The following is a 25,431-nucleotide window of genomic DNA, read 5'->3' as shown; positions in this document are numbered from 1 at the left end:
GCAGTCGGAGTCTCCTGGACCACATTATTGTCATAATGACTCACAAACAGACTCACAAGGTGAAAACAACACATTCAACGGGATAAAAAGTTTCAAACAAGACCAAATCTTTAGTAGAAACAAATACATGTGCTTCTGGATCTCATTTCCCAATTGTTCCCCCGTTTTGGCTGACGGCCAAAGTTCAATACGATTTTAAACAATTTGCTATTTATGGAGAGAGAAGAATGTGTGTTGTGCTCTGAATAAATATGATACATGTGATAAATATGAAATATAAAAAACACTGAAGCTTGTGGGTCATGAACAAGCAGATGAAAGAACAAACGACTGAACAGATGGAGCCACAGTCTTCCTCTATTTCCCTTTAGGAGGATTTTGGTGCGCTTGAAGCACACATAGTGTGTGTTGTGTTGTGTTGTGTGTGTGTGTGTGTGTTTGTGTGTGTGTGTTTACCTTGTACCAGCCACAGCGCCATCATTCTTCCCCAGGGGCTCATCCAGCTCGACCCCACACCATTCACCCTTGGCGAAGTCCGTCTCTCCCATGTAGCGAATGACTCCCATCTTAGAGCCTCCCACCTGACAACAGGAGAGGAAAAGAAGGTCCGACTGTTAAAGTGTGTTCACACCAAACGTTTTAGCACAATTACATACGAAGAATGGCGCGAAAACGGCCACCTGGCGTCTAGTTCGCCTGACGCTGTGTCGCTAAATCCAATAAGTGAATCAGAAAATATTGTTGTCATTTTATATTTGTACAGAGACCAGAATAAATGTATGTGTACAAACCACAGACTACCTATAATTAAACTATAACCTCGCTGCTGTCTTTATGCCGAGATGATGCTATTGTGAGTGTTGATGGAGCAGCTACAACGTTAGCAACGTTAGCATAGCACCCATCGAACCAAACTCCATTCAGAGAACAAGAACAGTCTATGATTGTTTCTTAAGTCGCCACTTTACAAGTTCATTTTAAATCAACAAAAAGCTAAATCACGGTCAGACGATAGCCGGTGGGTTCCCAGATTGCATTTCGGCCAAATGTGTTCCTCCTCTTCAAACAAGCTTTTTACCTGCGTTAAACCAATGCCTGCTTTAACGTGATTGGTCAATACTACTTAGACTACATTGGGAAACCAGAATGCCTCAGATACCATACATCTTCTCCATATGCATGCAGAATCTGTTTGTAGAGATTATGTTACTTATAACAAAGCTTGTCATGAGGATTCAAAATGTGAAACTTTAGAGCCTTTGAATGAAGTTAATGTAAGTGAGTGAGCATGTAATGAAACTGTCAGCTCGTGAAATCTCAGTTTGGTTGTTCAGCTCATACGGCATGAAATTACATTTGGAAAGGGAGCATTCGTCTTTTTTCCTTTTTGATAAACTCATTCAGGCTCCATGTTTACTACAACCGTGTTATATTTCATCGACCAGCGGCTTTCACACTTCCCAAATAAACACCAGCCAAATTGCATGCAGCCATTTAACCTTTACAGAAGTCTCCAGTAAAACACACGGCCTCTGGTTAAAAGGGAGAAGCCGCTCTGTGGATGCATCATGTGTTTAGCCTCGGAGGGTGTTTGGAAACATTTCTGTAGTTCTGTAAAAAAAATCTTGAGGCTATTTACACAAACCGCAGCAAAGTTTGACCTCAGTTCAAGATTACTGCAAGAGAGCATTATGAAAACAATGACTACGTTTACATGCACACAACTGTTCCACTATTATTTCCAAAATTGACAATATTGAGAATTTGATACGGGTCATGGAACGGCATATTCTGTTTGGATGTTCCAAATTAGGTCTTATTCCAAATGTATCATTTTGATTGAGACGTTTGAAATGCCGATATTATTCTGGTTTATGGAGTATAAAGTGTTAAAATATGCGTCTTAATCACAGGCTAGTTATAAAAAACGGTCATTGTAGTTGTGTCGTCACCTACTGGTTTGTGGAATACAGTTTTGAAGCCTTAAGTTCTGCATTTTTTAAGTCGAATCTTGAATATTTCGCAACCAGTGAACAGTAACCATATTTGGAGTGCTGAGGATTGACGCCATGGTAGAGACCTGTCAATCACCGTGTAGCCCCGCCCTAAAGCATACCCTGCTTTATGGTCTGTTTGACTCTAAATGGACCATCATTTACTAAATGAACATCATGCTGTATTGAAGAAGACTTGAAACTAGAGATTGAGACCATAAACTCATGTTTACAATGTTTACTGAGGTAATAAATCAAGAGAGAAGTAGAGTCATTTTCTCATAGACTTCTATACAACCAGAGGAGTCGCCCCCTGATGGTCATTAGAGAGAATGCAGCTTTAAGACACTTTTCAGAACAGACGTCGCAATACTGATATCGAGGTACTTGGTAAAAAATATAGTGATATTTGATTTTCTCCATTTCGCCCAGCCCTAATGTTAACGTATATACATTTTCCTTAGCAGCTAAAAAGGAATATTGTCTTTTTTCGGAATAAGGGCAGAGAGTGGAATATGTTGTGCTGGTTAAAGTTGTCAGTGTGTCATACGCTTGTTACTATCACATACAAACTCAACACCAAGAGGTCTTTAGCTTCATGTCCACAACATGAAACCTAAGATTCACACTTAGTGCTCGTTTCACAAGAAATGTTTGAGGCGGTGTTTTATTTCAGACAGCAGAGGAGGGGGGGGGGGGGGGGGGCGCGTGACAGAAACTGGATCCATCCATGGCTGTGAGATAGATTACAGGAAATAGATGGCTTCACTGATCAATGTGTCAGCAGCAGTCTCTCCTCTCTTAAGTGCTGAAAGTAATCCGGAGTGATTTACAATATTGACCAGGAGGAAGGCTTTCGCCTGCTTCCACCGGGTCTGATGTAACCGTCCCCAGACGCCCATCAGGGAATGGAAAGCAATGTGACCCATCGTAGGGGCCAATAATCCCATCGTAGGGGCCAATCAGAGAAAAAAACACAATGGCCACGGACATGTTGACCATTTTTTATCAGGCAATGGTAGATTTGAAAAAAACTTAAAAGGTACAAAGGATGAATTCCAGCAGAAGCTTCCTGTGGGGATCAACCATGCATCACATTACGCAGCATGAACTGTGAATAGTCGTCTACTGGGACTCTCATCTAATGACTTTCAGCTTCTATGAACTGTGTTAGTCTCAAATATTTACACAACATCAAGTTAAATTCTTCCACTCCACAAGTCTTCACTATAGACCCGTCTATTTTTAGGGGGGGGGGGGCATGGGAACTTTAAGGGCAGACAGCAGGTCAACAGTAGAGGCCACACTGAAGAAGTATACGTCATTTAAAGGCTGAGAACCTGAAGATAATTATAAATAAGATTGAGATGCAGTGTGTGTCAAGTTTTTCTAGGGCTAAGAACATTATGATGGAAGTATACGATGGCCATTCCCATCCTCACTTATGCCTCACAAGTTGTTGCAGCAATGTTTGGGGTTAATACCATTTGTTACAAATATTTGTTGCTAAATTTAACCACCAAGACCTTGAGGACCACCATTTAAACATTCATTCATGCTGTCATTTATTGTCTAAGACTTTTGAGATTTGGATATTTCTGCAGTAATTGCATTTTTTCAGCGATTGGATGGCGAGCACTTCAGTTGTGGGAACTGCTCAGATAAAGATGACCTCAGTACAATGGAATGGTTACGTTGAGGACTAACATCCTCACACATGAATACAACTGGATAGTGAAATAATGTATGTTCAATAATTCAATGAGAAGATCAATACCACTCTCATGTCAGTATGTTAAGTATAAGGCTACAGCCAGCAGGTTGGTTAGCTTAGCATAAAGACTGGAAACAGGGGGAAACATTTAAATAAATTAAATTAAATACAAACTCTAAAGTTTAATGACCCCTCTCTCTGGAGAGCCATCACTCGAGGGAACCCTGTCCAACAAACCATTTGTCCTCCAACACAAAATGACTCACCAAAACTCGATCTCCAACTCGAAGATCCTTATCGCCTTTCTTCACGGAACCCTTAACGGAACCGTTGTCGGACATGTTGGACCCGGACTCGTAGCCCGTCTTCACCGCGCTGTTGAGCAGGCCCTCTCTCAGTGGCACTACCACCCTCTGGCCGGGCGGGACGCCATTGCCGCCCTGCTGAGTCTGATTCTGAGCAGAGTCAGTGGAGTGGCTGTCGCTCCCCTCTCCGACCGGCTGTCGGGTGAGCTTCGAGGGTCGCGTGAAGATGCCCTGGAGGGGCTGGCACTCAAAGTAGTGCACGCCGCCCACTGACCCGTCGTTTTTGCCAACTAGGTCATTCAGTATCACGCCTGCCCACTGTCCCGGGGCAAACTGGGTCTCCCCCAGGTAGGCAATAACTCCGAGCTTGACACCGTTGACCCAGACCTGCTCGCCCACCGTGTAATCCCCCAAAACATCGTCGCCCTCTTCAGAGATTTTAGTTGGGGTGGTGGGTTTGAGCGGAGCGTCTGGAGAAAAAGAAAAACAGAACATGTTATTTTAGAGCAGGAAAAAGCTCATATAACAAAAAACAGAAGCAGGTGGCAAGACATATGAACATCACTGAAACAAATGCAGCACACGGGACTTAAACCACTTCACATTCTGCTCCCTGTTGGAGGGCCAAGTTGTAAACAGTACGTACATTGTGAGATCATCCTCATTCACAGTCCAGCAGAACTGCCTTCACACTATTCATCCCGTTTGACCGTGTCACGCCGGACAGAAAAAAGAAAAGAAAAGAAAAACTGCATCCAGTGCAACAGTGCAGTTTCTGCAAGATTAGGCGTTAATCCAATTCTTCCAGGAGAAGTGGGTCAGAGAGACCAACATGCAGCCTTGTGATATCGCCTGTTTGACACACAGATGAGCTGCTTTTTCTTCTTCTCTTTCCACAGCAGCCTGTAAACTGAGCAGGGCACCATTAGCACGCGGTCTAGTGCACCGCACTGCCAGTAAAAGTCTGTGTTTATCTGTGTGCAGGAACGCTCGGTGCCAGGGCCGTCTCCCCGACACCCTGAGAGGGCCCGGGGCTCTGTGGGCCACAATAGCTGAGCTTTATGCCTCAATTGCTCCCATATGTTGCGATGTGAGATGCGTTCGGCTCAAATGCAAACGGGTACAGCTTCAGATAGGGTGGTTTAACTGGAGGATACAATTAGAAAGCCTTTAAGAATGTGCTGCTTCACTGTATATTTTGGGGGCAATATGCTGCAGGCTTTGAGGAGAGACATTTGAAACATGTTAAATAAGGTGAAGTCCATTTGTTTTGGTCTGAATCAGGTAAAACGTTTGTTCCTTGCTGCGTTTTGTTCTGTTAAACATCACATTCATCAACTAACCGAAAGATATTGACAATCAGAAAACCGGAGTGCTCCGGACCCTCATTGATCAGTAATGTGTCCAAATGGATGTCGCCCAGAGCAAAGTGACATATACAGCATCAACATCAGCACATTGACCCACATCTGCAGCTGGAAGCACAGCTGGATTATGAACCTGATTCAGAGCACCAGAGACGTTTGGAAGTGTACCTGAGAAACCTTCCTGTTAATGCGAATGAGGTCGTGGTCCAAACGTTTTGGACAAGATTCAGTTTAATTTAATTAAGAATACATTTAACACTGACAGACTGTTTGGGTTTTTAAAATGCAAATAACTCTGTTTAAATAAAAACTGCAACCCATTCAGCAGCAGAGAAGGTACTGAAATATGAGCATTTATACTTCTCACCGCCACCATGGTCAAATAAACTGCAGTATACATTACTACCCTGAAAGGTCATTTTATCCACAAACTATGAATCCGTTCGCAAATCTGATTGGTCTACTAGTCAAGAACACAGCCTCTGATAGGTCTACTAGTCAGGAATACAGCCTCTGATTGGTCTACTAGTCAGGAACACAGCCTCTGATTGGTCTACTAGTCAAGAACACAGCCTCTGATAGGTCTACTAGTCAGGAACACAGCTTCTGATTGGTCGACTAGTCAGGAACACAGCCTCTGATAGGTCTATTAGTCAAGAACATAGCCTCTGATTGGTCTACTAGTCCGGAACACAGCCTCTGATTGGTCTACTAGTCAGGAACACAGCCTCTGATTGGTCGACTAGTCAAGAACACAGCCTCTGATTGGCCAACAGACTCAACCCAAGGCATCATGGGAATGCTTCAGAACAGCTAACAACAACGATTACTGTTTTCAACATGGAACATGGTTTTTGACATGACGCACAATATACTTAGGAGACAGTTAGTTTATGATTTTCTGAATCCAGTCGTCTCGCTAATGTACAAATTCAGTTTTAATACCTCAACTGTTGTTCATAGAATCTCATCGCTTCCTGTTTCCCACTCTCTTCCAGCAAAAAGCTCAAATAAAATGAACTCGACTGCCAACATCAGAATGAAGTGTGTTTATCTCACTGCAGAGCTCTGCACCTTCACACACAGCGAGGGCAGAAGACAAGCACAGGACCAACCAGTGCATCATGTGACCCAGCAGACCCAGAGCAGCGTTTCAAACCAAACCTCAGCGAACTCATGATTTTGGGTTGCCGAGGCAACGGGAGAGTGAGGGCAAAAGGATCCTCGGCAGAAGGGAAGACTGGAAACACAGCCCTTACTTTCACTATTGTGCTCGGCCACCTCCCTCCACCATCTGAATCCCACTATTCATCCGCTCTGCACAATGAAAGCTCCACAGCTTCCTCCCCTCCTCCTCCTCCCTCCAATTATCCCCCCCATCTCACCCTACTTTGGTCTCACACACACACACACACACACACACACACACACACACACACACACACACACACACACACACACACACACACACACACACACACACACACACACACACCTCTTTCTCTGGCCTCTTTAACTCTGACTATTTATGATCACTTTCCACAAAGGCTATCATCTTGTTCTTTTGGTTTTGAATTGGGCTTATCAAGGCTGATATTGTGTCTTCAGCAGTGACTGTGGCAGCTGTGTACAGACACGAACAGATGGAGGGGGCTGAGCTTCAAGGTTTCTGGACTTTTGATCCCTTTTGTTGCCTTTTAAATGTACTGTCTTTCAAGGTAAAAACGTTTTAGACATAAAGGAAATCCACAATCAAATGTCATGTTCTGCGTTCAAGAACAAATTAAAATCCACACCATAAAGATGTTTTCAATGAGCACAAACAGGTTTTTAATTGTGTTATTATCTCTTCAAAACACAAAACACAATTCATTTTTTTTAGGACTAACTTTCTGTGTTTGCAGCATTTTTCTGTATTTCCAGTCTTTGTATTTGGTTAATTTAGCTTCATTCTGCCAAGTTACAAGCTTCAGATGGACTCATATGGTTTCATGGTTTGTCTACAGGACAGTGATGAAAGAATTTAAGAGATTTTGTCAATGGGGCAACCTCCGATTTAAAGAAGTGTCTTAAAGCTGCATTCTCTCTAATGTCCATCAGGGGGCGACTCCACTAGTTGTATAGAAGTCTATGAGAAAATGACCGGAGTCATCTTTGTTTTAGAGCATCTTTGGTGCTAGCGGAGAGTGTAACGGTCTAGTTTCAGATTTGGGAAGGACGAACTAAATGGTATCTGAACATCTGTATTTAAATACTTAAACATTCAGTGAAGAGGTTAGTCACTGTTTACCTTTTTATCTTTGCTTTTAGGGGACACAGTTTTCTAACAGAGTACGACATGGCTGTCTGGAAAAAGGGCAGAAACCAGTGTTTTCAGGTATTTGGTGCTTCAAATATACTTTGCCTTTAAAAGCGTTACCTAGAAGAACTGTTCATTAACTATTACGGGACGCACCCAAAGGACTGAAACCATCAGAGGATCCGAGTGTGGATTTCTGATGAGGTAGCTCTCCTTTTAACATCACTGGGTGTGTCAGGTCTTTGTGGGCAAAGCTGCAAATAAACGACTGATTTACTGTATGTCAATATTGGATTTACAGGGCTGCGGCATCAATGTGATGAAGTCCATTCATCAGTCAGGTAGCTCGTTTGCTGCATTAGCTTAAAGCAGATATTTCCCTCCTTCGTTTTTTAGAATCAATTTCCTGCTAAATTCAGTACATTTAAATTGAAATCTTGATATAAAATGACAAATAACATGTTTTATCTTTGACTATCTTCATGTTATCTGCCTTTTGTACTATATAGTATGCCAATAAAAAAAAGATTCAGTATGTCCGAATACATCGTATGCAAAAAAATACCAGAATGTTCTACAGATGTACTACATACGTTTGCATTTTGCAGTGTGTAGGTCAGCTTTTGTTTTAAAGCTGCTCTATTTAATAGAGCTATTGCAAACATGTTGATTTGATGAACTTGTTGAAGTCAATCTTTAAGCTGCACTAATCAATATCCTTGTAAAATAAAACAGAACCCCTCAGGACCATGAGCAGTTTTAGCATCTTTCAGGTGTTTTTTACTGTCTTTGTTCGCTCTCATCTGCATCGTTTCCAGATGCAGCAGCCAGCTGTTGTCACTGAATAATCCCTCTGTGCTCTACTTGCCCGGCAACAGCAGAAAGATAAAGTTAGCTAACTGTGTCAGCTTAGTGGAGCATTTAGCCGCTAACAAAGCCAGATGTCTTTTGTTCTCAGGAGATGGTGGAGAACAAAACAGAGATAAAAGGAGAGTTGAAGTCACATTCATTTGGTGGTCAGATGCTAATGTGGCTCCATGTCTGCTGGATGTGTATAGGTAACTCTTTGTTGTTAACACATGACATCTATATGAGGTGTTAGCCGGCGGCAACCTTCGGTTCTGAAAAGTGAAGCTAATGTTGAAGTGTCTTAAAGCTGCATTCTCTCTAATGTCCACCAGGGGGCGACTCCTCTGGTTGTATAGAAGTCCATGAGAAAATGACTCTACTTCTCTCTTGATTTATTACCTCAGTAAACATTGTAAACATGAGTTTATGGTCTCAATCTCTAGTTTTAGAGCACTTTAGAACAGTGAGCTGTCAATCACCATGTAGCCACGCCCTAAAGCATACCCTGCTTTATGGTCTGTTTGACTCTAAATGGACCATCATTTACTAAATGAACATCATGCTGTATTGAAGAAGACTTGAACCTAGTGACTGAGACCATAAACTCATGTTTACAATGTTTACTGAGGTAATAAATCAAGAGAGAAGTAGAGTCATTTTCTCATAGACTTCTATACAACCAGAGGAGTCCATATGGTCACTTCCGTTCACTAGTTGCAAAAAAAAAACAAGAGTCTCCTAAAAGGCAGCGGCCTACGACTGTGACAGAGATATTTCTGTGGAGAAACTGGCTTCCAAGGTCACAGGAGACGTTCGCATCACGAGCGGCGGCACAGCTCTGTTATTTCCCCATCAAAGGCAGCTAGAAGGAACTGGCTCAGCTGCTCTCTGACAGCTTCTTCTAGAGGGTGAAACAGTCATTTAAATTCAGCAAAGTAAAGTCTGCCAACTTCCGACATAATGGCCCCCTTCTCACAATGCTCCCAGCTAAAACCAACAAACAGGGGGTTGAGATTTGGAGCCGGGCCGGTGCTACTTGTAAACTAATCCCTCCATCAGTGCTGTCCCACCGATATCTCATTACTGTTTTATAGCAAACTTTCAGAAACAAGAGGGATATCTTCCAGAATAATAAAGTCATCATAATAATCAGTGTCTCATGAATTGAAACAGTGTTAGCTCCTGTGTGGTGGAAGTGCCCCTCGAGTACTGACAAACATGTTCTAGTGCAGATTACAACACATTTTAAGGTTTGATTTCATCTGCTGGCAAGCGGATATATTAAAGAGCAACATGATTTACATTAAAGTTACTGTGAGGAACTTTTAACTGGTTATGAAACACTCTCAAATCAATCCTGATCCTCTATATGATCAGTAAACGAGACTATCAGAGAGAAGATTGTCTATTTCTATAAAGTTATTCCTAATTATATCTGGTCCGACTCCCCGCAAAATCAGACAAAACGATTAACGGGCAGCAGGTTCACCAGAAACTCCGTCCAAACCCAGGACGCGTTGGACCCGCTGGAGGGAAAAACATGTCATCGTCAAAGTAATAATGAAGCTTTCTTTGTCATTTCTCGGAGACAGAAACTGTTTTAAAAAGGTTTAAAAGTCTTCTCATCGAAGAACTCTCTTTAATTTCACATTCACAACTAATGATTATTTATTTATTTCATATTTATTGTATTTGTCGTTCCTTGTTTACTTGTATTCTCTGCATATATTGTGTTACACTTTTATTTTAGCACTATGTACACAGTTTACATTTCATAGTCGTGTATATTCTAGGACTTCTGTGTGCTGACATAAAGGAGCAGCTGTGTAAACCCAAAGATATTCATTTAAAAAGAGAAAATCAGGAAATCTCTGTATTTGAGAAACAGCATTTTAGATATTTTTGCATGAAAAATGACTTAAACAATGAATCAATTATCAAAATATAAAAACAACAATTGGTGAACTATGTCACGTGCAGACAGTTTTAATACTTTTATCCAGCTTTGGTTTGCAGTCGTGAAACTAAGAGAACTACTACCATCGTATTAAATACCATTAACGTTAACATGACAGTGCACTCAAGTCATTATAAACTGTGTAAATGAAACACTTCCTGTGTTGGAAAAAGCAACACCTCTGTTTGTTTTCCCCGTGACATTCCACAGTCAACATGAACCGTCACACACTCTGAAAAGCCTCCCATACACACCGGTGGTGATGTGGAGTGAGGCTGTGATTTAGCAGAAACAGAGCCAACGTGTGCGTGTGGAGCTGCTGTCATGTGGGATAAAACCGGAGAGGATAAACAGTGCGGCCGCGTTTAAGAGTGACAACAGCTGTGATTACTTCTTTGCAGGCAGGGGTTTGTGTTTTTCAGAGAACTCTAATTTTGGTTAATCCCGTTTTTTCAGAAGCTGTGTCCACATTTCACCTTTTCATTTCAGATTTCAGAGTGTTAGTCTCGATTCTTTAGGTCTTTCCTGAAGAATAAAAACATAAAAAGTCATAAAAACATAAATCCCTAAGAGACTTAACGTTGGGCGTGTAACTCACAGTTGGTTTATCTGTGAAAACGGCCGTAAACACAGATATAAAATAATCGTTTAAAGTTAATACGACGGGATCAATTCACACTCTTCTGTGTTTATCTGTAAAAAAACAAAACAACGAGCTGAAAGACGCTAAAACGCTGTAAGTCAGGAGATAAATCAGTAAATAACATTAAGAGTGACTCGTTACATTTCACATTAATTTAATCAATTCTGAATATCCAAAATAAAATAATTACACTATTATTTTGATCAATATTGATCTTTTTTAATTATCATGATTATTCATTGATTTTAGGGACAAAATATTTTTAATCACTTTCACAAATGAATAAATAGAGCAGTTGTTGTGCTACGTTTGTGCTAATGTTTAAATCTCTGCATCAAAATAAAGACTTAAAATAAGGTTTTTCTTCACCTGACTTCAGCGCCTGTTCATTCGCCCGACATACACAGCACATTACTCTTCTACAATGCAACATTCACTAGAGTTTTTCCCAGGCTGTCGCTGCAGGGTACGCCTGCAGAGGCTTTACATCTATCCCAACAGTGAACCCAAAACATCTGGATCAGTTTAGGAAAAGCTTGATTTGATATGCATCAGAGTTTTTCTATGAGCGGAGCATTTTAAACTTTAATATCTCTTTAGCGCCAACAGCGGAGTCGCACCAAGCAAGAGGCGGGCTTTACTACTTTACCACTGACTTCCTGTTTTGATGCCGGCAGATGTGGTAGGAACCAGGCGGCAACCTCCAGTTCTGCCTAGTGAAGCCAAAGCTGCATGTGTTAAAGCTGCATTCTCTCTAGTGTCCACCAGGGGGCGGCGACTCTGGCTGTATAGAAGTCTATGAGAAAATGACTCTACTTCTCTCTTGATTTATTACCTCAGTAAACATTGTAAACATGAGTTTATGGTCTCAATATCTAGTTTCAAGTCTTCTTCAATACAGCATGATGTTCATTTAGTAAATGATGGTCCATTTAGAGTCTAACAGACCATAAAGCAGGGTATGCTTTAGGGGCGTTTTACCAGAGACGTATACGGCGTCTCTACGTCACTCCTCCTCAGTCCAGATATGGTCACTTCCTGTTCACTGGTTGCAAAAGAAACATGGCGACGGCCAAATCGCCAAACTCAAGGCTGTTAACTGTCAGTCCACAAACCAATGAGAGACGTCACGACGACTACGTCCACTTCTTACATACAGTCTGTGGTAGAACGGACAAATGCTGTTTTTAATTTTGATGAACTATATAATTTTTCCCTCCTCCTCCTCTCTATCCGACAGCAGAGCAACAACAAGTCTGCTTGAATCCATTTGTTACCTCGTTAATCTCATTTGATCGCCTGGTTGCATACGAACAAACAGACTCATCAGCTGCTTTGCCAAGGGGCGTTTTTGAAGCAGCCGCACCTTGACTAAGACCAAAACGACCAAGTAGTCGACTAACCGAATGGGAGGATCGTGGTTGAACCTGGACCGTGGTCCTGCCTGGTGGTTCTCCCAAAGTTTTCTTCTTTCATAATGTTAAATGATGTTTTTTGGAGAGTTTCTCCTTTTCCGAAGCGAGGGTGAAGAAACAGAGGATGTTGTATAATGTAACGCAGGCGGAATATAAAAATATACTTTATCTTTAACGTTTCATTCCAGCTGTTAACAAGAACAAAAAAGTTGCAGCTTCTGTGTGTGTGTGTGTGTGTGTGTGTGTGTGTAATCTAATGCAGCTGTGCTCTCCTGAGTCATTAACACAAATAAGTGGTCTGAGCCACTTCCGGTGATGAGAAGAAGCTGGAAGCATGAAAATTCCTCGTATTTTTTTTCCTCAGGAGGAGGAGGAGGAAGTGACTTACTGTCTTTAGGGAGGACGGGGCTGGAGGTCCTCCCCACCGGGCTGGAATGCTTGGGCCCCCGGCCAGGGATTTTCAGTCCGCTGGACTTGAGCATGTTCATTCTGCAGAAGCAGAAGGAGAACCAGAGCGCTCCTTTTCCTGGGTTGACGAAGGCTGGTGGGTGAGGCACTAGACGGGGGAGCGGTGGCCGTCGCTCTCCATGTTTATCTGCTGGGAGAAGTGTCATTATAAATAAAGGGGGTCATCTAAAGGATGCATGCTTATGTGTCACCCGGCCTGCAAACCAGTATGAATGGACCAGCCGGTCGGAGCAGACCAACTGGTTTTCACAGAGACTACAGCCTGAATGAGACGACAGGGTGCCGACAAGGCGGAGCTGTCCGCACAGAACGATTTACAAAGGTTTTCAAACACTTTTCAGCTATTTTTAATCTCATCATGACTTGATTGTGTCGTGCATACTTAGGATCAGTGAGTGGTTTAGTGCAGCGGCCCAACATAAGGGTCACAGACCCACTAGATAAATCTGAGGGGTCATAGTGGATTTTGTCTTTTATTCTTGTGAAATATTTGGTACTTTTGGGGATCTGAAATCCTTCAAATGAAAACAATCTAAAACAATGTTAGAAGTAAAATCCCTGTTGTGGTTGTACTCTTAACTCCATACTGGGCCATAAAACATGACAAGTTAGAGAGACATGTTGGGAACCACCAACTTAGCAGAGCCCTTGTTCCTCCTTTTATTCACAGTCTGCAGCTTTGATTTAATTGTATTTCTGGTTTTCATTCCTACTTTACTCTAAAATATAACGACAAAAACACAAAGAATCATATGAGGACTTGTTTACATTTAGATGTGCGACATAAGAAAGATTTTCTCTCACTTTTATTCTGACTTTTTCCTTTTCACTGTTGTGGTTGTACTCCTAGCTCCACACTGGGCCATAACACACGACAAGGGGCCACAAATTAAAGAAACATGTTGGGAACCTTAAACTGAATAGAACCCGTGGTCCTTTGAAGCATTTTTACAGTCTGCAGCTTTTATTCATTTGTATTTATGGTCTTCCTTCTTAATTGACTCTTTGACATAACGACAAAAACACAAAGAATCATATTGGTATTTGTTTACATTTAGGAGTGTGACATACTCCACCATAACGAGCTCAACTAACACAAATAATGTGTGAGGCTTCACTGGTAAGACTCCTCAACACACACATCCTGTTTATGTACCTTCAGTTTTATTTAAATTAAACTGTAAAACATTTAAAAGCACGCACGTATGCTAGCACGATCATTGTGATTATATTTATCACAGTCAATTCATCATTATTCTTAACCCCCTCCCCCCCATCTCTTCTTTCATTCTTTCATGGACAACTTATCAATAAAACAATAAGCTGATAATATACAGAATACAGGAGTCAGTGTAGGCCGGTGCCCGAGTGGAGCGTGGCCTACGAATCATTTACCCAGAGGCCATTAAGAAGATATAATGCAGTTATAGCCCATAATAAACAACACACATCTGGACGAGCCTTTAAAACACGCTGTGTGTTAGGAAGGCAGATTCCAGGCTTTATCATTATTACATGCTATTTAGCCTCATCTTGGTAATAGAAATAATAACCCATCCCTTTAAACCTGGTGGTTGTGCTAAAAGGCCCTCAGTGGTGTGCTTTTCACAGCAGCCTTTCTCCACATGGGCCTGGATTCTTTTTGTTTCCCCTCAATCGACACCTTACATGTGGGTGGAAGCAGCAGGATGAGGATGACAATGCGCACCTCACTAAGAAACACGCAACACAACGCCAGTTTGATCCATTGTTGTAGCTACTGCGGCAACGTGGTCCAGACTGTCCTTCACCCCCCCCCCCCCCCCCCCCCCCCATAAATAACAATAATAATAAAAAACACATTAATACAGGAAAACACTCACCTTTCTGTGTGGAAATTAGAGCGACCGAGGGGACAACTTCCAGCTTTCAGGGTGAAAAAAAGGGAGGATTAGTGGTTGCCACTCCCTGGGACGCAAATATGGATGCTGAGCAGAAAAAGCTGAAGGGAGAGTCAGCGTGGATCAGCTGGATGATGGGCAGCAAACCGGACCGGTGCACCGGGGCCGGGGGGTGGCTTAGTAGCAGTTAGGCTGCCGGTTCATTTCCTTCTTTTTCCCCAGGAGGAGAGCTAAAGCAAGCGGGGGTGTATCGCTGGTTTTGTAGCCGAACACTTGCACACGGGTCCCCGACGGAAACGCAGCATCAGCAACACACACACACACACACACACAAAAATAACTTTTCTGTCGCCCTGGTTCTGGTTAAACTCAGCCTGGACTCCTTGATAACCTGCTTTTTCCCGGTTTCTTCTCACGCTTGTCGGTGTATGAATGTGTTGGGTTAGCTCAGCCTCCCTCTCTGACTCAACCCACCGGCTAGACTGAACAAAGGGGGCTGGGATTGAAGCACAGCCTCCTGGGGGAAGAGAGGAGAGACTCGACTACAGTCTGGCGCTCCTCCGTGACGTCCTCCGTTTGAAAGGAGGTGGATTTAAACCGGCTCGTGCTTACCGGTCAAAATACGAGACTCCCAACGGCATGACTCAGTGCCTTCCAATCACTCTTCCTATTTGTTTATTCGGCATCAATAAAAGCGGTTAAATAAACCGTCTTTTGCAATAACAAGCCACATTTATGACAAGGCTTCCTGTGTTCGTCACCGCCTCCGCCGGTGCATCTCCACATGGAAAGCATCCGCCGTGCCAATCATACAAATAAAGATTTCACACAAATGGACTGTTATTGAAAACACTGCGCGGACGCCGAACTGAAAAGGGGCTATTTATGTTCCATTAAAATATCTTAATTCCCAAAATGCCCTCTCACACGCTCCCTAATAAGTAAGTAAGCATTAAATCGCTATAAGTGTGATCGCAGTTTGGTGTGATTCTATCTGAGACTGAACACAGGCGAGTTAACATATCTGAGATATCTATAAACATACGTACGTATGGAAGAACAACAGGGATAATATATGAGTTTAATGAGTACGGTGAGCACGTGGACACATTTTAAAAAACGCGTGGGCGATTCATGCTCATATTCTTCTGATTCTGTGGGTGGGGTCAGAGCCGTTCACATGAATCACTTCTCGCCCTTTTTCCGGTTCGCTTTTAAAACGTCCGGATTGGTCAGTGGAGGAGAAAAAGTCCCCACTGGGAAGCCCTGTGATTGGTCAGCTCGTCCGCTGGTGGGCGTGTCCCAGTTTGACAGCTGTAGCGCGAAGTGATCTTCATCTTCACTGGTAACAAAGTAACAAAGTAACGACACCTCCTTTCATCCTTTCATTCTTCACCTGAACAGTTCATCTGCACATGATTTATTTCTGGCTTTGTGGTTATTGATAAATGTTAAAGTTAAAGGAATAGTTCCAGATTCTTTTTTTTTAGGGAAATAATAAAAAAAATAATCTTGCAACACACGCAAGTCTCTGTCAGCAGCCAGTTAGCTTAGCTTAGCATATCGACTTGAAACATGATAAAAGCTTTCTGCAATAGTGACACAATCCACCGACAAACACCTTTAAAGCTCATTAAACAAGATTTTATTAATGTTGTTAATCCGCACAAAGACCAAAGTGTATAAACACAAGCTGCACAATAAAAATAAACAATAAATACAGTAAATAATAATAATACAAGTAAATATAAATTATACACAGGTGGTTGCTGTTTCCGGTGATAAATCACAGATAACCCAATTGTTTATATTTGTATTCTATTGTTTTTTTGGTAATCTTTAATTCTAATCTTTAATTCCCATCTGCTAGATGTGCTAATGCATAAACTTTATGACGGTTATTATAACCAACCAAGCAGCAGACCTGGTATCCAGCACTAAACTTATTCTATAGTGTGCACAGTTCAGTGCATGTTACAGCTGCACACAGCTCTGGACTCAGATACAGACACACAATCTGCAAAAAAATTAAAATAAAACACATTTAGGAGGAGTTGTGTTCCTTGTAATAGACTTCAGTTGTTAATATGTTCTTGTTTTGCTCATTTATATAATTATATGATGTTATTTCTGAGTACAGACTGTGAAAACAAATGTCATCTATAGAAGACAATAAAGAAAGAATGTGAATCCGTTTTTAATGGTTGACATGCTGCAGTTCTGTCTGCTGGCCACTAGAGGTCCCTACAGTCCTATAAATGAGTCAACTGTGTTCTTTATGTGAGACTTTCTATCTGTCTTAAAGGAGACACAACAGGTCTGAAGAAAACATGATTTCTGTGTGATGATGTGAGTTTAACTAACAGTAGTCTGACAGTAGCTGGATGAATGGTTGTAGTTTGTAGTTTGCAGTGCACACCTGAAGCTAAAGTGGATAACAAAAACACATGAGCAGAGTTAAGAAAAGCCATTTACAATAAAATCTTAGAAAGCTTGACACTATCACACAACACAGCACACTTAAATGCTACATTTTTAAGTCTACAGTATTTGTAACATGTTTTAAAACAGACTCTCTTTGATATTTTCATGTCTATTCATTTCTATTTTACTGGGCTTTGTTTCTAATTGATGAATGTTGTTTTACTGAATGATATAAAACACACTAAATGTCACTAATTGTGTTTTATTTTCCTGCCACTGACTTTTCAAATACAATTTATCCCCAAAAAATGAAAATAGTAATAATAATCACATCAATGTTAAACTCGAGACATTTAACTCAATAAAGTGCATCAATCTGCCACCCAGCAGCTGCTTCACATCATCACATTCAAGAGAAACTGTACAGAAACATCTAACTGGCTCATTGTCGTTATCTAGTGACGTGAGCCACAAACTACATCCTCCTCATCAGAGATCAACAAAGACGATCAAACTCTTTATTCTGATCTCACGTATTTTTACTTCATTAATTCCTGTTGTTCCCTCTTAGACACATTTAATCTTTCTTATATATTGGAAAAGTACATCCTCTTATAAATGAGGTGAGAATTTTAAGAGGTCAGGTGACCACAAATAGAATAGAAACAAGTCCAACTCCTTTGGGAATACCTGACACGCTCACTGCAGGGAACATCAGGGAACATGGTCCATCACATTTGACTAATCGCTGAGGGCGGGGCTACACAGTGATTGACAGGTCTCTACCAGAGACGTATACGGCGCCTCTACGTCACTCCTCCTCAGTCCAGATATGGTCACTTCCTGTTCACTTGGTTGCAAAAAGCCAAGATGGCGACGGCCGAATTGCCGAACTCAAGGCTTCAAACCGGCCGTCCATAAATCCATAAATCTTCTTATGTACAGTCTGTGTTCCAGATCAGCTTCTCCCAAAATTACATTTTATTGGCAGGGTTTAAACCACGAGAGGGCAGAGACTATCACAGGAACTCAAATACACTTCAATGTCAAGATTAAGACTGAATCCAAAAACAACAACAATACATACATTGGTGTTCCGCTTTAAGAAGTTATTTGGGGTTTCTTATATCATTATTATGCTTCATTATATTCACAATAGGCCTAACAAAGGCTCACAGGCCGACCTGAGCCGCCTCATTAGCATGCAGCGTGTCCAGATAATAATGCCCCTCTGTGGTTCATAATAATGCCTCAGTGTTTCTGAGAGTGTAAGTGTCTTGGTGGACGTTGCCCTCTCTCGTTCTGCTTCGTAGGGGAAGTGACTGGATTACACGCGGCTAATCCCATTATGATGCGATGGGGGCCTCCGGGTCTGGAGGGATTAGAAACCAAAAAATGTTGGAGCTCCGGGACGGGACCAGCAGCAGACTGGGTGACTGTAGCGACTGACACTGATACAGACACTGATGGCATGTGTAAACAGTTTGGAGGACAGCGCCACCGGCCGACAAGGGAGGGCACACCTGGAGGTGCACTGAGATGGTGTGTAGTGTTTCCTCTTATTCTTTAGCTCTCAGCATCAGCAGTCTTCTAACGGACAAGCCAACAAACTGTTGATGGATGGTGACGCACGGCAGGCGGCCAACTTTGGCGTCAGCTTTAATGAGCCGTAAATTCACAATGTGTTATGACAGTTATTTTTAGTACGGAGTCTGAAATGTGCCTTCAAAAATAAACCCAGACATTTATGGTGTTCAGATTTAATTAACTAAATAAAAAAAGAAATAAAAAAAATGGAATAAATTGATGAAATAAGTTTGCATTAATACATTCAAAGTAATTAAAGTAGTGAAATCTGCACCTTTGAGTTTGTGAATTAATAATTAAATCTTTAAAAAAAAAAATATATATATATATGTGTATATAGCTTCACTTTTACATTTCAAACAGAAGAACAATGAATGCTTTAAATAGTGAAAATGAACTGAACAAAGTCATGAATTAAATCTGTGTACAATAATAATATTAATAATAATGATAATAATACAATGATAATAAAACTGTATCTATATATAGTACCTTTCATGCAAGAAATGCCACACAGAATAAAAACTTGAGTGGAGGTAATTTGAGACTTATTAAACGTAAACTCAGTTAATATTCAACACCTAGGAGACGAACAGGAGAGGAGGGAGCAAGGAAGGGAACAGACCAACACATTGCTTACTTTTAAGAAATGTCTCTATTGGGAAAGCCAAAAGTAAAAAAAGATGTAAAATAAAACAAAAAATAGATTAAATTAAAATAAAGACGTAATCATCATTCCTCATTTTCTTGCTTCAGGCAAGTTTATTCTATTTCTAACTTTAATTAAAAATACACAAAGATGTCTGCAGACTGAACAGAGACTCTTTCCACCGTAACATGAAAGGATCTTTTTTTTTTAGCTCTTTTCATCAAAGGAATATGACATAAACATATTTTTCACCCAACTATACAGAGAAGTAATACACTGAAATATTAGGGTTCTGCTGAACGTTGCGCCACCTGTTTTTAGAGGAATGACAGATGAGAGAATGATTAACGTGGCTGGTAATGATATGTGTGTGTGTGTGTGTGTGTGTGTGTGTGTTTGTGTGTGTGTACATGACAGGAGGTGAAGGTCTGGATGAGCGACAGAGATCACACACTTAACAAAGACAGCAGAGCATCTGACACAGACAGACAGACAATGTGCCGGAGCAGAGTCCATCGTCCTGTATTGCTGTTTTTTTAAGTGGAAAGTCTTTTTTTGCAACTGGAAGGTTATCAAATTCAAAGGATTGTACGTCTTCTTCTTCTTCTTCTTCTTCCTCTTCTTCTTCTTCTAACATAACCCTGGTCCAAGGCAGCCAGCAGAGTAAAAGTGCTCATTAGAAGTAGAGCAGCGGCACAACAGCCTGCGACTATGTCCAGGTCTGAGGGAGCAGTCAGAGAGAAGCAGGTTCATCAGAGATACCGGCGGTGAATTTCAATCTGTACCGTGTTCTTCATCCTCATCCTCCTCATCCTCCTCATCCTCCGCTACCAGCTGCAACTTCAGCTCCTGCAGCAAAAGGAACAGAATCAAATCCTCAACTGGTCCGGAGTCTCTTCCTCAATCTGCGGCAGTCTCAGGTAATGCATGGAAGTGTGTGTGTGTGTGTGTGTGCGTGTGTGTGTGTGTGTGTGTGTGTGTGTGTGTGTAACATTATATGACAGGTGACAAGATTTTTTCAGCATACAAGCTTTAAATCTGACACTACACGTGAATGGAGTAAAAATAATGAACTGATAGATATCACCATGACACTTTTTCTGAAATGTTATGTTTGAATATGCAAATGAGGCTTTGTCCTTACATGTGGTCATTTGCGTACATTTCCAGAACAGAAATGTGAACATTGGATACAAAAATAGTTGTTTCATGTTGTTGACATATGAGAGTCAAAGAGGGGACTTTGGATCTCTCTTTGTTTCCCTCCATAAATCAGAAAATACTGTCAACAGACATAAAATTGCATGTTTCTCAATGTTTTTAGTAATAAAATGTAGTATAAATGAGTCTGAGTGATGTGTGAACAAACCCCTCTGTGTTAACCTTCAGAACATAGAGAGGAATGAACGTGTAACGTTTGGTGTGTGTAAGAGCTGCTGAAGTGGAGATTTCTGGATCAGAGTCTGAGAACAAACTCATTTAGAGAAAACGTCCTTTAAAGAGACGTTTAGTTCAATTACAGACATTTAGAGACTCTACAGGTGAAGAGGGTCAAAACATGAACTCATAGATATCACCATGAAACTTCACCACTTCATTACTCACATTAAGAGGATGATTTATTGTGTTACAAGTTTCTGAAATGTTATGTTTAAATATGCAAATGAGTAATTATGTAATGGTAACTTTTGGTGAATTTAGGAGAAATCTAGTTCAAGTAGTGAAATAAATCGCTCCACTCGTCTGAAGGAAGACGTGTTGTTGAAGGAAAATCTTCATTTGCTTGTAGCGTCTCGCCTTAATACAGTTATGCTATTATAAACATGGATAGTCAACATTTAAATGTTTAATCAGCAGTTAAGTTCAAGTCAACATGACGAGCAGAGTTTCAAAAGAGTAGAATCATCGGCTGACGCTAAACTGGTAGTAAACTGTGTAATTTGGGTAATAATCTGGAAAATACTCCAACAAACACAAACAACACAAAATAAGAACAAACCACTGAGTTTAGACGTATTGTAGTCGCATCACAGTTTGATTTATCTCAACGTGAACACGCTCAGCAGACGTCTGGACTTTGCCACGTAGATCAACACAGTTTTCCAGACGCAGGTGAAGCCACCTGAACGCCACACATCACAGACTGTAATTATGAGCAGACGAGCAAAGACCTCACACGTCAGCCTCGGAGGTGTAAATAATAATTTTGTGATGAGAGATAACAGGGATTTCTGACAGTTGCAATATCTCCGTCTTAGTGAAAACAATTACGAAAGCATCAACAGACCAGCGGTGAAACAGCTGGAAGACACATTATTCTGCAGTTACACTTAAATAAATGTTCATATCAACACTAATACAGTTTAATTATCTTATTAAACACCTGCTGGTACATATTATACTGTTTGTATGTGATTACACGTGTTAACAAATGTACCAAAAGTATGTTTGTTAACACGATCAAGAGAACTAACTTATATATTATATTTATCTGATGAGCTACAAGCTACGAGATGTTTCTGTTCATACAATAAAGTATGGAGGACGATCACATATTATCAAAATAAAAATAATCCAAGATCTCATGAATAAAATGGTAAAAAACGGAAAATGTTTGTTAGCGAGCGAACTAGCTTTTATCTCGTAAACACATGTCTAACGTAAAATATCCACTTGAAGGTCGCGTTTTAGCGCACTTGTCATTTATCGCAGCAAAAATGAATTAGCCTGCTCGAGTAGGTAGCGAGCTAACAAAACAAAAAACTGTTGTTTATTCAGGTTAGCTCACACGAAGCTACGGCTAATGACCGTTTTCTAAGAAGCTTAAATTCAGAGAGAAATTAAAATGTCTCGACTTGAGTCAGAATAGGAGAAAACACCGTCATATGTATACAGCCAGTGACATTGATTTTTGGGGGCGGGGCTTCTCCATCACAGTTTCCGCCATGGCGTCCGCGGCTCTGGAGCTGATGGGCTTCTTCCTGGGCCTGCTGGGAATGCTGGGCACAATGGTGGCCACCGTGCTCCCGTACTGGCAGATCTCCGCCCACATCGGCTCCAACATCGTCACGGCGGTGGCCAACATGAGGGGCCTGTGGATGGAGTGTGTCTACCAGAGCACGGGGGCCTTCCAGTGCGAGACCTACAACTCCATGCTGGCCCTGTCCTCCGACCTGCAGGCCTCTCGGGCCCTCATGGTCATCTCCATCGTGCTGTCTATACTCGCCCTCGCCATGGCGGCCCTCGGGATGCAGTGCACGCTCTGCTTGGAGGGCGGCGGCTCAGTAAAGACCCGAGTGGCCGGCGCCAGCGGGGGCTTGTTCCTCACCGCGGGCTTCATGTCGCTCATCCCGGTGTCGTGGACCACGCACGAGGTGGTCCAGACCTTCTACCAACCCAACGTGCCTTCCAGCATGAAGTTTGAGCTCGGGGAGTGTCTGTATGTGGGTCTGGCCTCCGCGCTCATCTCCATGCTGGGCGGGGGGATGCTGTGCGTGTCGTGCTGCGAGGCGCAGGACGGCGGCGGCCGCGGCAGACGGCACGCCGGAGGATACCCGTACCCGGTGGGAGTCGTCGGAGCGCCGGGCGCAGGTGCACGGACGACCTCGCAGACCTACCGCAACCCCATCCTGCAGGTAGGGGGCGGCAACGCGGCCAGCAGGGGGCAGACGCTGGTCCGCAGTACCAGTCACAGCACCCAGTCCTCCGCACACGGAGTCCAGGGGGGGGCCAAGAAGCCCGCCGCGGCAGGATATGACATCACAGGATACGTCTGAGGTTACCGTCACTCCATCACACCTTTAAACGACTTACATGTATTCATGTATTTAATCAAACGGGACAAATTAAATACATACAAATGAGTCGACTTATCACTGTGTGTCCTTTTTAACCCTTGAGCCTCACTATGAAACTAAACTGTTTTATCTTTTATTTTGTATTTTGTTTTCATAATTTTAAATGCATATGGTAGTTTTTTTATGTGTCGCCAAAATACAGACAATGTCCCCATTGAAAATCTAAAGTTTTAGTTCTTAATATTTTCCACCTGATTTAACTTGGTTTGCCCAACCGTTCCTGGTTTCCTGCACAAAAAGATAAATGCATCAAAATCTATTTTGTTGCTAATCCTTTACACATTACGAATAACAATAAATCATCAAGTTTTGTGTCTTTTTTATACAAACAACAGTGGAATTATGTAAACAGAGTGTTATCTAAAGGGTTACAATTCTGAAAATGTAAGAATATTTGGCAGTTATGATCACGACTGTGAAAGTGGAAAGTAATATTAAAATATGATATCTTTCTGGTCGTTTTTTTTACGTTTTTGTGGGTGAAGGGTGAAGCTTCTGCTAAAGTTTTGTTGAATTCAGTGAAATTGTGGCGATTTCTTCTTGACTTGGGACTTGACCCGGACCTGTCTGTCTAGACTTGGGACTTCCTGATGACTTGTGAAACGATGACTTGTCCCCACCTCTGCTACATATTTCTGACAGAACCACCTGAAACTAAAACAGTTTACTGACACATTCTAGTGAAGTACAATAGAAATGAAACCAAATCTAAACGTAGTTTTCTTACTGATTACAATTCACAAACAAACATTTTCAATACTGTTTTCATACGACTGAATATTGTGCCTTATCATCATTAGTATTATTATAGTGTGAATGTTTTCGTTTATTTGGGTTGACATACAGTTTGATATATTCAGGCTGAAATGTGATTAATGTTTGCTGAGTGTGCAGGTTTTTATCAGCAGTGGGGAGTTTACTTCTCTGCACTGGACGTATATTTATATACACATTAGTGTGAAGATCACTGTTTTTTACCAGTCTGAGGATCTATGCACCTGCTATCAGTCATACGGAGTCATGGTGCAACAGGGAGGCCAGCTGTGCTCTCTTTGTTTTATTCTCCTTCAGTTGATTTACATGTTCTGCTGATTGATCATCCATGTATTTACAGAGCATGAAAACAAACCTGATTAAAAAATATATAAATCTGTTCCTAGTTGGTTATTCGGTGATAAACGTTAACTTCTGTTACTGTCATGTTGTTGAATGTTTGCCCTCCATATGAAACACCATGAATGCTTATAAATGTGACATCTGCATTAAACAGTGAGCCACATCATTCAGAATAGAACCAAGAATGTGTCTCAATGTGTCTCATTTTGCATTCACACTGAAACACATTTCTATCAATAAAAACAGATGTTAAGATGTATCATTTCCTTTAAGACGTCTGTATTGTATAAAACGATTAAAAAAACAACTTTAAAGTAGAAACATATACGATAACACGACGGCTCGTTCATGGGTTGGTGTTTTCACAGACTAGAATGGGGAAAAGATCACAACCCTGAACTGGAGGCAAACAGAAGATCGACACAAACACACTTAAACAAACAAAGACACCAGTTCAGTCCGATCGATACGTTTGTTTGACTTGCAGGTGAGTCGTGAGACCAAAACGTCCGTGTGGACTGGGGTCAGTTTACAGTCACCGAACTGGGTGACTCTTTACATTAAAGTTATTGTAAAGTAAAGTTCAGTCAAGGATCTAAAACCGGAGCGATGCATTATGGGTGCAGAGTTACAGACCAGTGAAGACCTCAATTCAAACCACTGAAGACCCCGAGTCCTGGTGTCAGGAACTGAACTGGTTCAACCAACACACATTTGACCGATGGAACATCAGAGATAAGTAGACAAGTAACACACACACACACACATACACGGAGACTATGGGAAAGACAAACATCCCAGAAACATACAGTAAATGAGCACAGATAGTCTTTGCAACCAACATGGACAAATGAAGTCGCCAAAAGCAGCAGTTTCAGGTGTGAGAAGTTATAAATCACTTTAGCTG

The 25,431-nt window shown here is 41.6% G+C and overlaps 2 protein-coding genes across 2 annotated transcripts in view; one reads left to right on the top strand and one right to left on the bottom strand.

The window, feature by feature from the left end:
• clip2 (CAP-GLY domain containing linker protein 2) overlaps positions 1 to 15,239 on the bottom strand; it is a 34,281-nt gene extending 19,042 nt beyond the window's left edge. Inside the window, exons 1-4 of the mRNA XM_079171188.1 lie at positions 14,874 to 15,239; positions 12,932 to 13,138; positions 3,975 to 4,483; positions 457 to 581 (exon numbers count right to left, since the gene is read on the bottom strand). Coding sequence (XP_079027314.1) covers positions 457 to 581; positions 3,975 to 4,483; positions 12,932 to 13,031 — 734 coding nt within the window. The 5' untranslated portion in view covers positions 13,032 to 13,138; positions 14,874 to 15,239. The remainder of the gene's footprint in view (positions 1 to 456; positions 582 to 3,974; positions 4,484 to 12,931; positions 13,139 to 14,873) is intronic.
• Positions 15,240 to 22,472: 7,233 nt separating this feature from the next.
• cldn2 (claudin 2) lies at positions 22,473 to 23,327 on the top strand (the record flags this gene model as incomplete). The annotated part of the gene is made up of 1 exon (XM_079170988.1): positions 22,473 to 23,327. The coding sequence occupies exon 1, from the start codon at positions 22,497 to 22,499 to the stop codon at positions 23,325 to 23,327; it is 831 nt and encodes a 276-aa protein (XP_079027114.1). The 5' UTR covers positions 22,473 to 22,496.
• Between the last annotated feature and the right edge of the window lie 2,104 nt (positions 23,328 to 25,431).

Source organism: Pholis gunnellus (genome assembly GCF_910591455.1).
Source record: "Pholis gunnellus genome assembly, chromosome: 13".
NCBI classification, from domain to species: Eukaryota; Metazoa; Chordata; class Actinopteri; order Perciformes; family Pholidae; genus Pholis; species Pholis gunnellus.
Note: the sequence above shows the minus strand (reverse complement) of the source record. Positions and strands in the feature narration are given on the sequence as shown.